We start from the raw sequence: 18,155 nt of genomic DNA on the forward strand, positions 1-18,155 counted from the left end.
TCGGCAGTACGACTGACGCGAGCGTGCTGCAGCTGAAACTCCACTATGGCCTGCTGCTGCTCGCACAGTCTCTCCAGCATGTGCAAGGTGGAGTTCCACCGGGTGGGCACGTCGCATATGAGGCGGTGAGCGGGAAGGCCGAAGTTCCGCTGTAGCGCAGACAGGCGAGCAGCGGCAGGATGTGAACGGCGGAAGCGCGCACAGACGGCCCGCACTTTATGCAGCAGCTCTGACATGTTGGGGTAGTGGTGAATGAACCTCTGCACCACCAAGTTCAGCACATGCGCCAGGCAAGGGATGTGCGTCAAACCGGCTAGTCCCAGAGCTGCCACGAGATTTCGCCCATTATCGCATACCACCAGGCCTGGCTTGAGGCCCACCGGCAGAAACCACTCGTCGGTCTGTTGTTCAATACCCCGCCACAACTCCTTTGCGCTGTGGGGCCTGTCCCCCAAACATATGAGTTTCAGAATGGCCTGCTGACGTTTACCCCGGGCTGTGCTGAAGTTGGTGGTGAAGGTGTGTGGCTGACCGGATGAGCTGGTGGAAGCAGTGGAGGAGGAAGCCGAGTAGGAGGAGGAGGCTACAGGAGGCAGAGAATGATGCCCTGCGATCCTAGGGGGCGGAAGGACGTGCGCCAAGGAACTGTCCGCCGGGGGCCCAGCCGCCACTACATTCATCCAGTGTGCAGTTAGTGAGATATAGCGTCCCTGGCCGTGCTTACTGGTCCACGTATCTGTGGTTAGGTGGACCTTGCCACAAATGGCGTTGCGCAGTGCACACTTGATTTTATCGGACACTTGCATGTGCAGGGAAGGCACGGCTGTCTTGGAGAAGTAGTGGCGGCTGGGAACCACATACTGCGGGACAGCCATGGCCATCAGCTGTTTGAAGCTGTCTGTGTCCACCAGCCGGAATGACAGCATTTCAAAGGCCAGCAGTTTAGAAATGCTGGCGTTCAGGCCAAGGGCTCGAGGGTGACTCGGGGGGAATTTGCGCTTCCTCTCTAAGGTTTGAGATATTGAGAGCTGAACGCTGCTGTGTGATATAGTGGAGACGCTAGTTGACGGTGGCGGTGGTGGTGGTGTCGGTGGCACATCCTCTGTTTGCTGCTCGGCAGGTGGCAACATTCCTCTCGAGGCGGAAGCCGAGGCAGCAGCGGTAGAGGGAGCAGGGGGAGCCTCAGCGAGTGCCTGGTTTTTAAGGTGTGTACCCCACTGCAGTTCATGCTTTGCATGTAGATGCCTGGTCATGCAGGTTGTGCTGAGGTTCAGAACGTTAATGCCTCGCCTCAGGCTCTGATGGCAGAGCGTGCAAGTCACTCGGGTCTTGTCGGTAGGACATTGTTTAAAGAAGTGCCATGCCAGGGAACTCTTTGAAGCTGCCTTTGTGGGGCTGGGTCCCTGTTGGCGATGTCCAGTAGCAGGCGAACTCTGGGGGCGGCGGCTCGTCTGCTTTGGCCCCCTGCTCCCTCTTTGGCTTCGCTGTTGTCTCGGTCTCACCACTACCTCTTCCTCTGAACTGGCGTCGTTCCACTAGAGAACAAAAAAAGAATGGCGCACCATAGGGTAATACCGTAGAGAGTATATAAATAAAAAGGTAACTCCACTGGGGAGGCTCACCTGATAGAGTTGTGCTAGTTTAGGCACAACTCTAATGTAGACGTATAGCAAAGTGCCATGAACTCCTCACAACGGATGGTGTGCAGCCCGGGATGAATTACTTCTGTTCAGGGATGCCTGGAATCCCGCAGAAAGCCAGTAGTTCAATTGAAAGAAAGGGTATCCCACGGCGCAAAAACCACCCAGTAGTTGGAGTGATAAGGTTATTAGTTTATTTCGGCAAGTGGTACAACGCGTTTCGGGGTTTAACCCCTTCTTCAGGTACAATTAGCTTGCATACATACAGATAGAATTGTATACATATAAATACAATGTAAAAAGCCGCCAAAAGCACACAAGGGGTGGGGTAGGGGCGGGTCAGTGGGCGGTACTAGGCAGGCTCTCAAGCTTATGTGAGCCGATGGGTTAAAAAGCCTTTGATACCTTTCAAACTTATTTTTAATACATAGGCTTGGTGTCCCTATTCAAGGGCAGATCAAACCTGGTGTTGCGATTTCTACTATTTGGTTATGGTACAAGGAAAGTTATAACAAAGTTTGAGGCGGTGCAGGACCTTGTGTTTTCATTTGTAACGGTCACATGATCTTACCATGTGACCGTCGTCAGAGTAGGATCATGGGCGTTCCTGCAAGCCCTGGTGATGTCATCCAATGCGGTCACATGGCTGTACCATGTGACCACCGTCTAAAGGAGATCATGGGCATATGAGGGGAGCGGCTGCTGGAAGCGATGGGCGGTCGCATGAGGCAGCGGCCGGTCACATGCTGGGAGGCGTCGCACTCCGTCTCTTAGCAACCGGAAGCTACTGTTTCGTCAGAGAGGGGGAGTGTCGAATCGAGCTGACTGAGGAGCGGTACGTTCGTACTATACAGACTGGAAACGATGGGACCTTTATTATAAACCTGATTTAGGAATAAAAAGAGATAAATAGATGCTTAGCAATAAAAACCAGCAGTTGGAACTATTGGAACTGGTATTGGGCTTGTATTGTAGATTTGATTAATCAATGGGTCAGAGGGTGGATACCCACGAGTACCAAATGATAAATCAATGAATAGATAAATAACATTAAAAGCATGTGTAGATAGGATATAAAATAAAAACCTCATGGAACTTATATCGGGCTAAATTGTGGAAATAAATAATAGTGGGTTAGGGGGTGGATGTCCGATTAGATGTGAACTGGATTATGGTGGATGTATGGTATTGATGAATGTCCCATTCCTAATCGCTTCTTGGGAATAGCGGAGAGCAGGGTATAGAGAAAGCTATTATGTGAGATTGCTACATTGCTAAAGTGTCCACTTTATTGGAAAGCCGATTTTTGTGGCTAAAAAGGGGGTCCTTGACGGGACCTCTAGAGACAAACGGTTTGGTGGGGGGGGGAGGGGGAGGGAGTTTGTGGTCCACAGGTGATATGGGAGGGGGGAGGGGGAATGGGACATATCAGGGGAAGGGGGGGATATGTTGGGGCTGGGGTATTTGCATAAAACTCAACACGGTGTGATGGATTTCATAAATTGATTTCAAAAGCCTCATTCAGACCGTAAGGGTTGAGGCAGTTTAATTTGTAGATCCAGAACATTTCGCGTTTCCTTAATGTCTGAATAATATTGTATCCGTTGGATCGGACTTGCTCGATCGGGGTAACCGTGAATCCCAAAAAAGAGCCTTGGTGGTGGACAGTAGCATGTTTGGAGATACTATGCTGTAGGAATTTTTTCTTCACATTGGATCTGTGTTTGTTCAGTCGGTTGCGCAAGGTCTGTATGGTGCGCCCTACATAATGAAGATTACAGGGACACGTGATGAGGTAGATGATGTTGGATGATCCACAGTTTAGTTCGTCCTTGATTTTGAACAATTCATCATTTCGGCCCGTGAAAGAGGTGGTGTTATTTATTGATCTGCAGCAGAGGCATCTTGGTTGGTTACATCTATAGCTCCCCGGGGTCTTAATATCAGCTTGGCTGCCTCCGTTTTTACGTTTGTTCTTCAATTTACTGGGAGCTAGCATATTTTTTAATGTTTTTGCTCGTCTGAATACTAGAGACGGTTGTTTCGTTATTTCAGAGTTCAGGAAGGGATCTTTTCTAAGGATATACCAATGTCTGGACAGAATTTTACGGATATCTGTGTGGTTGCTGTTAAAGGTGGTTAAAAAGTTGGTATTGTGGTATTTGATATCATTTTGTTTCTTATTTCCTGCCAGACATTCCACTTGTGTGAGTGTTTTTGCCTTATTAAAAGCTGTATCTATGACATCCATCGGATAGCCCTTTTGTATAAATCTGGACCGGATTTCGTTACTTTGTGTGACGAAATCTTCGTCCCTAGAGCAATTCCGCCTAATTCGCTTGAATTGACTATACGGAATATTCTTCTTCCACTTTTTGAAATGTTCGCTTGAATAATCCAAATAGCTGTTGCAGTCCACTTCTTTAAAAAATGTTTGTGTGTTGATTGATCCATCGTTTGCATGTAGCTCTAGGTCAAGATATTCTGCTTTGGATTTGTCACTTGAGCCTGAGAAGGTGAGACCCCAGTTGGTGGAATTTAGGTCTTTGATAAAATCATTTATTGTTAAAATGTCGCCTTCCCAAATTAAAATCAAATCGTCGATATAACGACGATAAAAAATTATATTCTGTGTCCAATATTTTGATTTATAGATAAAAGTGTCCTCAAAAGCCCCCATAAAAAGATTAGCGAAACTGGGCGCGAAACGCGTACCCATCGTGGTTCCTTTGGTCTGTAAATATAGATTCTCTTCAAACTTAAAAATATTATGAGTCAGGATAAAATCAATACTTCTTAGGATAAAATCATTTTGTTCTGCTGGTAGATGGTTGTCGGTATCTAAAAAGCTTTTGACGCATTTGATACCCAGTTCGTGCTTGATATTCGAGTAAAGTGATGTAACGTCTAGAGTTAGCCAATGGTATGTTTCTTTCCATTTGATATTCCGTAAAAGTTGTATTAGGGTAGTAGAATCTCTCAGATAAGATGGTAATTGTACTACATATTTTTGTAGGAGAATATCGACATAATGGGATAAATTGCACGTGAGTGAGGAAATTCCTGAGATAATGGGACGGCCAGGGGGATTTGAGATGCTCTTATGGATTTTGGGTAAATGGTAAAAGGTGGCAATAACTGGGTTTGTGATAAGGATGTAATTATGTTCCTTTTTGCTCAGGATATGGGATGCTGAATTGATAAGAGCTTTGAATGACAGTTGGTGTTCCATGAGAGGGTTTTCGGTCAACTGTTGGTAATATTCCGTGTCGGACAGAATCCGGTTCGCCTCCTTGATATAGTCATTCCTATCCTGAAGGACGATACCACCTCCTTTGTCCGCGTTGCGAATTATTAGGTCCGGATTGTCCTGGAGCTGTTTGATGGCCAGTTTCTCTTTAGCACTGAGATTGTGTTTCTCAATTTGTAATTTATCGACTGATCTAAAATCATCTAAAACCAGATCATAAAAAGTTTCTATAAAATTCCCCTTATGATGTAGGGGGTAAAAATTGGACCGTGGTTTCAGATCAGTAATGTTGAAACGTTCTTGGGGTGTTGGTTCTACTTGCGCTTCTATTGTGTCTGCCTCTTTTTTATTTTTCGCTATGATGTTAAAATGTCTCTTTAGGGTGAGGTTTCTAATAAAATTGTGCAGATCAAGAAAAAGGTTGAATCCATCTGCTTTTGCAGATGGGCAAAATGAGAGGCCTTTGGATAGAACCTTTTTTTCTTCATGGTCCAATAGATAGCTGGAAAGATTGAAGATCTTTATACCCTTCTTCTCATTGCGTGCTGACTTCAAAGTCTTCTTTTGGGCTTGGCCCCCCCTACTTCCTCTCCTACATTTTTTCTTTTTAGATTTCTGGTTCCCAACGGACGGAAATAGTTTGTAATTGTAACCGTGGTTGGGCTTTTCAATATTGGGTAGGCTGAGATTGGTGTAAGTAGGGGGGGTAAGGATAAAAAAGAAGAGAGCTGGCCCTTTGGTATCTGTACGGAAAGATCAGAGAGGGCCGTGGCTCCAAGGTCCAGATCTGAAGCTGGACAGATTTGGCCTGTAGGTGGCGTCGTCATTCCTATAGGGGCAGTGCCTAATCGGGTAGGGGACTCTGTGTGTATTGTGAGTAGTGAATCCAATTCTACTGATGTGGACGGGGATGCTGAGGTGGTGGACTGTCTAGGAAGCGATTTGTGTGTGGAATTCTTGATGAATGAGGTAGGTGGTAAATTCAAGGGTGCACAGTTGGAGAGCACTTATTGGCTGAAACAGCTGGAGATTGGAATGGTGGTGTGGGGAAGGGAAGGGGGGGATCCTTCCACATAGCTCGTTGTGGAAGGGTGAGCAGTCCTAGGGGATAACTCTATTACTGTAGAAGGGGTATCTACTGTTATATTAGAATATATGATATCACATGGGATGGGCGAGTGATGTAGATTCGGTGCATATTGACTAAACCGTAGGTGCTGTTTCCCTAGGGGGGCTTTATAAATCGTGGTATCTTGTTTCCTAGGGGGTGGGGCATGTCTGCTACTATGGACCCCTTGTGTGCTTTTGGCGGCTTTTTACATTGTATTTATATGTATACAATTCTATCTGTATGTATGCAAGCTAATTGTACCTGAAGAAGGGGTTAAACCCCGAAACGCGTTGTACCACTTGCCGAAATAAACTAATAACCTTATCACTCCAACTACTGGGTGGTTTTTGCGCCGTGGGATACCCTTTCTTTCAATTGATCTTCCTCTGAACTGTGAAAGTCATCGCCACGACCTTCAGTCCATGTGGGGTCTAAGACCTCATCGTCCTCTGCATCGTCTTCCACCCAGTCTCCCTCCCTGACCTCCTCCTGTTCAGTCTGCACACTGCAAAAAGACGCGGCAGTGGGCACCTGTGTTTCGTCATCATCAGAGAGTCGGTGACTCTGCTGTGGTGGTATTCCCATGTCCTCTTCATCTGGAGACATAAGTGGTTGTGCGTCAGTGCATGGTATGTCTTCCTCCACTGGGGAAGGGCTAGGTGGACGCCCCTGGGAAACCCTGGAAGCAGAGTCTTCAAACAGAAGAAGAGACTGCTGCATAACTTGTGGCTCAGACCGTTTCCCTGATATGCTTGGGGGTGATGTGACAGACTGATGGGCTTGGTTTTCAGGTGCCACCTGTGCGCTTTCCGCAGAAGACTGGGTGGAAGACCATGTGGTGAACGTGCTGGAAGCACTGTCGGCCACCCAATCGATTAATGCCTGTACCTGCTCAGGCCTTACCATCCTAAGAGCGGCATTGGGCCCCACGAGATATTGCGGTACATTCTGCCGGCTAGTTGAGGGAGTTCGTTCCCTACTGTGTGCGCCTGGGGCCGAACGGCCACGTCCTCTACCAGCAACAGAGGCTCCACGGACACCACCACGACCGCGTCCTCGTCCCTTAATAGTATTTTTCTTCATTGTTGCGATTCAACTCGCACCACAATGAAATATATTATTTTTTATAAGCAAAATCCCCTCACTGGAATACTTTCAGTCTTTTGACTGTATGGATTACAGATGGAATGACTGTTATATGTGAGTACCGCTTTCTTTGACAGATTCTAGTATGGGTACATATATGTTTTCCCAACCCCAGCACATTAGTTTGCTAATTCCAGATGTATGAAACGCAGGCCTAACTGTATCTAGTATATTGAACGCCAGATAAACTAACTTGGCCTTTTTTAAATAAAAAAAATTCCCTCACTGGAATACTTTCAGTCTTTTGACTGTATGGATTACAGATGGAATGACTGTTATATGTGAGTACCGCTTTCTTTGACAGATTCTAGTATGGGTACATATATGTTTTCCCAACCCCAGCACATTAGTTTGCTAATTCCAGATGTATGAAACGCAGGCCTAACTGTATCTAGTATATTGAACGCCAGATAAACTAACTTGGCCTTTTTTAAATAAAAAAAATTCCCTCACTGGAATACTTTCAGTCTTTTGACTGTATGGATTACAGATGGAATGACTGTTATATGTGAGTACCGCTTTCTTTGACAGATTCTAGTATGGGTACATATATGTTTTCCCAACCCCAGCACATTAGTTTGCTAATTCCAGATGTATGAAACGCAGGCCTAACTGTATCTAGTATATTGAACGCCAGATAAACTAACTTGGCCTTTTTTAAATAAAAAAAAAATTCCCTCACTGGAATACTTTATGGCTTTTCACTGTATGGATTACAGGTGGACTGGTATTAGTAGGGGTGACACAAGCACACCCAAGTCCCTGATGTAGGATTTCTATGGCACAGACCACTATTACAAGTGATTAATGGACGTTGGGAGAGATTGTGCTGCAGCACTAGTCCCAAGATGGCCGCCGCCTATCAGCCCAGTAACATGTGCCACAAAATGGTCTGCACAACCTTTAAAAAAAATAGCCTTGGACTGTGCTGCTAAATCGCTATTGGTCTGAATCCCAGGTGTAGATGTCTGACTTGTTTGGAGCTTTGGAATGCACACTGTGGCAGCTTCTGCTGCAGCACTACAAGTCGCAAAATGGCGGCCGGCGGTCAGCCCAGGTACATGTGGATGGAAAAATCACTCTGGCCACTCTAAAAATAGCCAATCCCTATCAAAAAAGCAGCTCAGCTGCAGTTGTTCAGATGAATCACAGGTGGAGGAGAGAAATTTGCTTCCAGTTATTCAATTATCCCTGCCTATTCTCGCCCTAGCATCAGCTGCGTCTATCCCTGTTCTATTCACATCGGGAGTGAGCACGTCCCGACGTGCGCACAAGCTTATAAAGAGGCTGAGTCACATGCTGCACTTGGCCAATCACAGCCTTGCCAATAGTAGGCATGGCTGCGATGGCATCTTAGGGCAAGTAGTATGATGCATGTTGATTGGCTGCTTTGCAGCCTTTCAAAATGCGCCAAAATACATGCCGAACGACGAACCCGAACCCGAACTTTTACGAAAAAGTTCGGGTTCGGGTCCGTGTCACGAACACCCCAAAATTCGGTACGGACCCGAACTATGCTCGAACTGTTCGCTCAACACTATTCATAACCTATCCTGAGAATAGGTCATGAATTCTAAGTTCCCAGAAAAAAAGAACTATTTAGGGGTTCATGCACACTACGAACATTGTACAAAACTGTTTGCCCCTCCACAATCCCAGTCTATAGAGCTCTGCCTTGTTGATTAGGTCTTAGGACTTAGGAAAGGTATAGTAATCCTAAAAACTACTTTACCTAGACAATGTGCAGATAAAACAGTCATTTATTGCTGGTTATTTGTCCTTTCAGTCTTAGGAGATATTTTTAGGAAGTCTAGGAAAATGTCACCCCCATTATCGCCGGTCAATTTATTTCACAAAAATAATTACATGGCATCCATTTGTAAATATGATTATTTATATTATATTATATTATATTAGCAGCTATTTCATGAGCATATGTTATTTTTAATTAATTAGTTTATTTCCTTTTACAGCATTGGCAAGCCTACTGGACTGATGCCAGATAACACCAGCAGATTTACCTGTAAGGGGGAACTGCTTTATAATTTCATTAATACCAGCACATTTACTGAATATACTGTAGTGGACGAATCATCGGTGGTCAAAATACATGATGATGCACCCCTGGAAAAAGTATGCTTGATCGGATGTGGCTTTTCCACAGGATATGGATCTGCGGTTAATTTGGCTAAGGTAAGTGATGAAGCTAACTCTAAATACATAAAAACACAAAGCAAAGAAAAACAATTGAAATGCTGCCAACATTTTAATAACTACTTCATATTTGCGTATTACCTGTTTGTTAACCCCTCAGCCTGTTTTGAACACTAGTGACTAACCTTTTTTTTTTTTTATTGTCGCTTTCCAAGATAAATAACATTTTATTTTTCCATCAATAGAGTTGCATAAAGGCTTTTGTTTGTTTTGTTTTTTTGCATGACCAGTTTTAGTTTTCAGTGGTACTTTATGTGATACCTACAGTATGAATTTCCCCTTGGTTTCTGGCATGTTTTAAAACGTTCACCTTGCAGGGTAAAATAACATGGTAACATTATTTTCTGGGTTAAGACAATTGAGCCAATATTTATATTTCAGTTTTAAAACTTTGAAGAAGAAAAAGTGTGTTTTTGCATCAACATATTCCAGGACTAATAACTTTTTTTGTTTTTGTTTTCTATTGACGGAGCTGTGTGAGGTTTTGCTTTTCTTCAAGATTGGTTGTAGTTTTTATTGAAAGGAAATTAAAGAATCAGTCTCAGAAAAAATGTTATTCTCTGACCTGTTAGAAAGGTACATGATAAACTGTAGTGAAGGTAATCTTCTTACCAGTGACTGTATTTGTTAGTTATCCTCTCTTTTCTGATCCTCAGCTGTGTCATGTGACCAACACACGGATAGGAAGCCTCTGTGTATTCTTATGGGAGTCTCAATGTCAGTCTGATAGGAATGAATAGAGAAGTAACTGACTTCCTGTCCTGTGTCAGTTGGAGATCAGAGGACTGGTCAGATGACATAGCTGAGGAACAGAAGGGAGGTAAAAACAGACAGTCACTGGTGAGAAGATTACCTTTAATACAAATTACATCATGTACCTTTCTAACAGGTGAAAGAATAAAACATTTTGTGGGAGTGCTACTTTAATATATAGAGAGAGGTAAGTATCTCAGGGGGTGGGGGGAATTGCAACTAAATAAACATATTGAGAGAATCCCCCCACTTACAAATCAGCCCCCACTATTCTTTTATCTCATATTTCCTTTAAAATATATCTGAATCTCAACTGAAAAAGTGAATTAAAAATAGGAGTGTCATACTGTAAGTGTCACTGCATTGTCACGCCATTGTATTCATGTTTGTCCCACATCTCCTTTTGATGCTGCTTTGTGCAGTGAAATATGTTGGGGGAACACATGCATGATGTTTGAGACTTTTTACACACGTGAGTGTCTGTTGTTAGCAATGGTTATCTGGTATGCAAGTCCATATAAGAAGAATAACAATGCATTGCCACCTATGACACTCATTTACATTCACTTCTTCAGTTGAGATCTAAATAAAGGAAGAGTTTTCATTTCATTTCATAGTACCCACTAGTGGGGGGCTGGTTTGTCAATGGGGGAGTCTCTCTCCCACTGAAAGAAGATACAATATATGTTGTTTTCTTTGGTATCAGTTCATTATGACTTTTTGATCATTTTTTGAGAGGCAGAATAACAAAAACACAGCAGTTTTAGAAATTCTTTTTAGTTTATTTTATGACACTCACCTTGTGTACAGTTTGATTTGGTATGAATGTAGTGTCACCTATTATGTGCACTTTTATTTATGTTTTTACAAAAATTCTGTTAACAAGGGAAAACATAATTTTTAACTTGAAATTAAACAACCACTTATTTACGGTAATTTTTTTACAACATTTTATATCTGATCACTAACATAATACACCACAAAACTTATGTAATGTAGTGTATTATGCTTGTTATTTTACAGTGAGAGTCCGCCTATGAGACCTTACCTATTTATTGTACCTTACCCTCACGTCCATTTGTGTATGCAAATTTTAGAATGAAAGCAAAGGGAGAACATTGGGACCAGTATATTTTTGTTATAATCATGCCTTACTTTTTAATTACATTTTTGATTTCAGGTTGAGCCTGGCTCTACATGTGCTGTATTTGGTTTGGGTGGCATCGGCCTTTCTGTAATTATAGGATGTAAAATAGCAGGAGCTTCCAGAATTATTGCAATAGATGTAAACAGCAAAAAATTTGAAAAGGCTAAAGAGCTTGGAGCCACTGAATGTGTCAACCCAAAGGACTATGAAAATCCCATTCACGAGGTGATAACGAATATGACTAATGGTGGAGTTCATTATTCTTTTGAATGCATTGGAAACACTGATATCATGGTAAGTATATTAAATCATTACAGATTTTGCATTGACTTTACAAGTGTCAAGTGGCTGAAAGGGGTTGTGTCACTTCAGCAAATGGGTTTTATCATGTAAATAAAGTTAATACAATGCATTTACTAATGTATTGTGATTGTCCATTTTTCATTTTTCCATCACATTTTTCCATCACTTTAGTACCCACCCAATGGGAGGCTGGCTTAATGATTGTTCTAGTTATGCTGTTTAATCCTTTTAGAAGGCTGAGCAGTGAGCTATGCTATATTTTTGACATTTTAGATTTTTAAATAATTTTGGAAAGAAAACTGATTTGTACATGTTTTTCATATGTGGATGTCTCTCTTGATTTACCCAAAATGAATTGCTAAATATTTGGGTTTATTAGAGTCCTAATTCTTTTTATTATTTTTTTTATAGAATTGATTTGCTCATCTCTGGTATGTATGTTTATACATATGTCCTTGTGCTTCGTAAATAAGTTTTCCTATAATTTTTTATTTAGGTATTTGGTAGTAGCCTCAACTGTTCCATTTAAGCATTGAAGTGAATAAAAGGCACTTACTAATGTATTGTGATTGTCCATATTGTTAGCTTTGCTGGCTCGATTAATTTTTCCATCACACTATGCATTTCTTGTTTCCATGGTTATGACCACCCTCCAATCCATCAGTGGTGGTCGTGCACACTTTAGGAAAAAGCACCAGACTATGTGCTGTACCGTGGTCCCAGCCACCAGAGATACGGGTGCTTTTTCCTATAGTGTCCAAGAACGACCACCACTGATGGATTGCAGGGTGGTTGTAACCATGGAAATGTGAAGTGCAGAATGTGATGGAAAAATCAGGAGGCAATTTAGACTATAACAATACATTAGTAAGTTGCTTGTTAGTGTTGAGTGAATTGAAGTCCACTAGGTGGACTTCGATCCGAATTTCAGGGAAAATTTGATTAGCTGCGAAGCCGAATTTCCTCATGATTTGTGGTAGCGAATAGATTTTCCCTGAAATAGTGTAAAAAAAAAAAAAAAAAAATCATACTTAGTTCATCCATTTAGTCACGACCGGCCACCCCCATCTTTATTGAATCTCTTGCACAAAATACTGTGCACGGTGACATATAACATTACCACGGGCCGCGCGAGATTTCGTACTAGATCTTTAATCAATATGGTGGCAGCCGGCCCGTCACGAGCAAATGGATGAGATAATTATGATTTTATTTTTTATTTTTTTTATTTTACATCCAATTTTTGCTGTCAGATGCCATAATCATGTATGAACCCGGCATCTGAGGGGTAGAATGACGGAGAGCGGTGCAATGCCGCTCCCTGTCATTGCACCCACTACTTACAAAGAAATACACTTCGTGACTAAGTAATTAGTCCCAAAGCAAATTTTTTGGTAAAATTCGGTGAAGCAGCTAAATCCAATTTTTAAATACTTCTCTCATCTCTATTGCTTGTATTAACTTCCTCTACATAATAAATGCTATTTGCTGAAGTGGGACAACCCCTATGACGCTTTTTCATAATAATTTTTTCTCTGGCAGTAAGTGTTCAGTTAGTGCAAGGTTTTTATCAATTGCCGTGTTTGTATCCCCACATAATACTCCTCTGGAAAGAGACTTGCAAGCTATTCTCTTTTCCAAAAGGAAAGGAAAACTGTCAAATACTAGGAACCCAGCTATTTCTAGGTTACTACCCTTTAACAGAGCTCAGTAAAAATTGTTTGATTGGCTGACTGAGAAGCCTTCATTTGGGTACTATTTCTCCTTATTTAGTGCGTCAAGTATGCATGAGGAGTTTTGTAAGCGAATAAACACAACTTCAGGTTTGGGTGGAAAAATATATGAAAATTAGCACATCTTAGATTTTCTGGTATAAGATAGGCTTAGGAAAGCTAATTTGAATAACTTTCCCATAAAGCCAGAGGAGCATTGACTGGCCTTCAATACTCCATACATGTACCATGCGTACTAGATGCTCACCGTAATGAGAAAGATTAACCCACAGACAACTCATACATATTACCCAGGTAACTCTCAGTCTCCCAGGTCCAAGAGTCCTTCCAGATAAATATACATCCTAAAAGGGGGCGTTATATACCTAGTTCCAGGGCAATTAGAGCCTATTTAATTTGGGTAGAATTGATTTGTTCATCTCTGGTATCTATGTAAGAAGATGGGTGGGAGAAAAAATAAGTGAGCTGGATGTTGTTAGGGCCAGTGCTGGAGCTGTGGCAAAGAAAGAAGAAGTGCATCATAGGTTTGTTGGGATACAGGAACCGGAAGTGCTTCATATAGGATGTAAGCAAACCAGAGTGATTTGTTCAAATGGTGAAAACAGGTCAGAGAGTATAATATTGAAAAAGAACAAACAAACATGGAATAGATGTACAGGAGGTAATGAACTACAGTACATTAATATATCTGTTAAAAATAATAGTAATCCTGGAAAAATCCTTTAAGCACTTCCTAGTCCTCAGTGCCCACAGCTGCTCCACTCTTCCTGGTGGGCGCAGGCACTGCACTCCTCACATGCTTCTTCACTTCAGTTCTCCATCAGCTTGGACCCACCTGCCTTCCTCTACTCCTTACCACTGGTCCTAGCCGCTTAAGTAGCTTGGCTGATCCTGCAGCAAGCCCTGGAGGAGCCAGTGCAGAAGATGGGAGTGGTAGTGGCCCTGATAAAGTGTTGTGTCACTGTGTACTTCTTCAGGCCATTGCTCACTGGGGATCGGTGCAGTGGAAATGAGTAGAAGAATGAGGTCAGAATTAAATGTATAAAAGTCTGTTTTACTAAGTGCAACTTAGAACTTCAAATACATTCAATAGCAACTGATTTTAAGTGCAATTTTCTGGCACCAATAAGGATTATGCAGTCAGGAAGGATGGATGCAATATAGTGCTTGAATTGTATTGGCCAAGTAGTATTCTGGGTGATAGGTGCCTTAACCATGGTCTCTCTCCTCACAGCAGTCTTTAATGCTGGTGTAGCTGTTCACTGGTGTAGCTGTTCAGCTGTCTGGCTTCTCAAGGACTGATTTGAAAGGCTCCCTCTGGAGAGTCCTCCTCACAAGCAGGAGCTCTGCAGTGGTCTGTATCTCCTCTTCTACCAAGACAAGAGAAACAGGGTGGTTAGGCATTTTCTTTGCAACCATTACCATCCATCACTCGCTGGTAATAATGGCCATATATACAAAATACTTAAAAATATAATACAATAACTATAGACCAGGCATGCTCAACCTGCAGCCCTACAGCTGTTGCAAAACTACAACTCCCATCATTCCCTGACAACCTACAGCTATCATCCTACAGAAGGGCATCATGGGAGTTGTAGTTTTACAACAGCTGGAGGGCCGCAGGTTGAGCATCCCTGCTATAGACAATTGCAGTACCCCAACGTCTGGGGTACTGCAATCCTCCTTGCAGACTGCAGGCTGCTTCTTGCTGCAAGTGTCAGTCACTAGTCAAAAGGAGTCAGAGCATGCACCTTGATTTTCCCCAACCTATAAGCTGCCACCCAGGGGTACTTAAGGCATCTTTCCCTGTGGGAAGGTATCTTAGCAATAGGTTCTAGTCTGTTAATTTCCAGCAAAGGTGTACTGTTCTATGTTACTCTACCCATGTACTGACTTCTGCCTGTTTACCAAATTTGACCTTTCACTGCCTGACCTGACTTCTGCCTATTCTCCGTTCTGAACCTGGGTCTGCCACCCTGACCGTGGGCTGTTTATTGGATGGCACAAACTCTGCCTGCCCTTACCCTGGCCTGTCTCTGACTATTGTTTTGCCTGATCCCTTTGTGCTGCACACTGTCACTTGAATGGAGACTACTTCAAGAGGTAGCAACCTGTTGTTTCCCCTGCAGTGAAGTACAGATCCCTGTACTTCACATGGCAAGCCCTGTGATAGAAGTGCCTATTCTTGTCCGCGGACAAGAATAGGATATGCTCTCTTTTTTGCAGGGCCATGTGATGGAAGTATGGATACAGACACCACAAGCTTGCAAACAGAAAGAATGTGGAACGGATGCGGACACATAAATATGGTTGTATTAATGAGCCCCTATCTTCAGGCGCCATGGGGGATTGCCAATAGCCACTAGTCAAGTCCAACATAGAAAAATAGGCACCTGATCCCAGGCCTGTGAGGGACTCTTCAATGCATGGCAAAGGGTACACATCCTTGTACGTGGCATAGTATATCTTACAATAGTCCATGCAGAAGTGGATCGTCTGATCTTTTTTCTTCACCGGGACTAAGGGTGCAACCCATGGGCTTTGATTATCTTGGATGACGTTTTCCTACTTCATCTAATGTATCATCTTCACCTGCTGGTACTTTGATGGGAGGTTGAGTTCCTGTTGATATAGTGTGCTGTATAAGGCAGGCTTTATCATATTCCATGGGATGTTTGCTGAAAACTTAGTGTTGTCTCTTTGCCACACTAAGCACACCTTCAACTTGTTCAGCAAAGATAGTGTCATCTCCAACATGAAGTTCGGCTTACCAGGGCTGGTTAGGAGGTTGTGCTTTTTCTGTGTGCTCATGTTTCCGACAATATTTGCTGACAGATTTTTTAGTCTCTTTGCACCATTCATCCAACAGCCTACCTATAATCAGGTGTTGATCCTGCAACCTGGGGACCAGAAGGAGGCTGACTATTAGGTTTCAGAGTTCTTCTCTATGTCTTGGGGCTGCTCCAGCTGTTTGGTCATGTTCTCCACACTTTCGGCTAGGAGGGAGGCTTGGTCGGTTAGGGCAGCAACTGCATCCGAGACAGGAGCTTGGGCTCCATGCTTGATGTTTTGCCTGTGGTCTGCAGGCAGAAAGGTGTGAAAGTTAATGTTCTCAGCAGATTTAGGCTTACTGTCCCTCCTAAGGATACCGATGGCCAGCTTCTTAACGTCCAAGAATGGAGTATCTGAGTGGTGAGCTGGGTGTTTTGTGATATAATTATTTTGCGTTCAGAAATGACTTATTTAAACAATTGCGGGAAACCACCATGGGTTTGAATCTGGCACCGACTTAGGCAAATATTTTCATGTCAGACTTGGAAGAAAGATTCATCTATATATCTCGCCACTTCAACGTGGGAACAGCATGAGAAGTCCGCAGAGTGGCCCTATGACATTGTGGTGAGGTGAAAGCAGCATGAGGAGGTGGCGGCAGCTTTAGGAGGCCACAGAGTGGCACAATGAAAGAGTATGTAGGTGGTGGAAGCATCGGGAGGCCACAGAGTGGCACAATGACAGAGTGTGGAGGTGGCAGCAGCATGAGGAGGCCACAGAGTGGCAAGGTGACAAAGAGTAAAGGTAGGAGCATCATGAAGAGGCCACAGAGTGGCTAGGTGACATAGAGTGGAGGTAGGAACAGCATGAGGAGGCCACAGAGTGGCAAGGTGACATAGTTTGGAGGTGGCGGCAGCATTAGGAGGCCACAGAGTGGCACAATGACAGAGTGTGGAGGTGGCGGCAGCATCAGGAGGCCACAGAGTGGCAAGGTGACATAGAGTGAAGGTAGGAGCAAGGTGACATAGTTTGGAGGTGGCGGCAGCATTAGGAGGCCACAGAGTGGCACAATGACAGAGTGTGGAGGTCACGGCAGCATCAGGAGGCTACAGAGTGGCTAGGTGATATAGAGTGGAGGTAGGAGCAGCATCAGGAGGCCACAGAGTGGCAAGGTGACATAGAGTGGAGGTAGGACCAGCATGAGGAGGCCACAGAGAGGCACAATTACAGAGTGTGGAGGTGGCTGCAGCATGAGAAGTCCACAGAGTGGCAAGGTGACAATGTGGTGACTTGAAAGCATCATGAGACCACAGAGTGGCTCAATCACAGAGTCTGTAGGTGGCGGCAACATTAGGAGGCCACAGAGTGGCTAGGTGACATAGTATGGTGGTGGCGGAAGCTAGTGTTGATCGAGCATGCTCGGCCGAACATCATCAAGCAAACTGCACTAAATAGCTAAAATTTACAGACCCAAAAGTCTTTTTAAGGACTGTTGTGTGTGGCAGAAATATCTATTTAAAGCGCATCCTGCACTAAATAGCATGCAATAGTTAGGCCGCTGCAGACAGCGACATTAGCTGCACCACATCTCCTGTGTAAAGTGTGTGCATCCCAAAAATATCTGTGACATACAGTGTACTTTTTCAATAGACAGTGTCCGCTTCTGACAGTGACATTACCAGTGCCACATCTCCAGTGTAACGTGTGCGCATTTAAAAAATATCTGTGACATGCAGTGTCCTTTTTGTGTAGACGGTGTCCGCTGTGGACAGTGACATGAGCTGCGCCACATCTCCTGTGTAAAGTGTGCGCATCCAAAAAATATCTGTGATATCCAGTGTCATTTTTCCGTAGACGGTGTCCGCTGTGGACAGTGACATTTGCTGCGCCACATCTCCAGTGTAAAGTGTGCGCATCCAAAAAATATCTGACATACAGTGTACTTTTTTCAATAGAGGGTGTCTGCTGCGGACAGTGACATTAGCTGTTCCACATCTCCTGTGTAACGTGTGCGCTGAAAAAATGTATCTGTGACATACAGTGTACTTTTTCAATAGACGTGTCCACTTCTGACAGTGACATT

At 43.5% G+C, this 18,155-nt stretch overlaps 1 protein-coding gene across 1 annotated transcript in view; it reads left to right on the top strand.

Moving 5' to 3' along the window:
- LOC120989843 (alcohol dehydrogenase 1-like) overlaps window positions 1-18,155 on the top strand; it is a 134,625-nt gene that overhangs the window by 46,927 nt on the left and 69,543 nt on the right. The window contains exons 5-6 of the mRNA XM_040418199.1: window positions 9,121-9,340; window positions 11,295-11,555. Coding sequence (XP_040274133.1) covers window positions 9,121-9,340; window positions 11,295-11,555 — 481 coding nt within the window. The remainder of the gene's footprint in view (window positions 1-9,120; window positions 9,341-11,294; window positions 11,556-18,155) is intronic.

This window comes from Bufo bufo, chromosome 2 (assembly GCF_905171765.1).
Source record: "Bufo bufo chromosome 2, aBufBuf1.1, whole genome shotgun sequence".
Classification (NCBI taxonomy): Eukaryota; Metazoa; Chordata; class Amphibia; order Anura; family Bufonidae; genus Bufo; species Bufo bufo.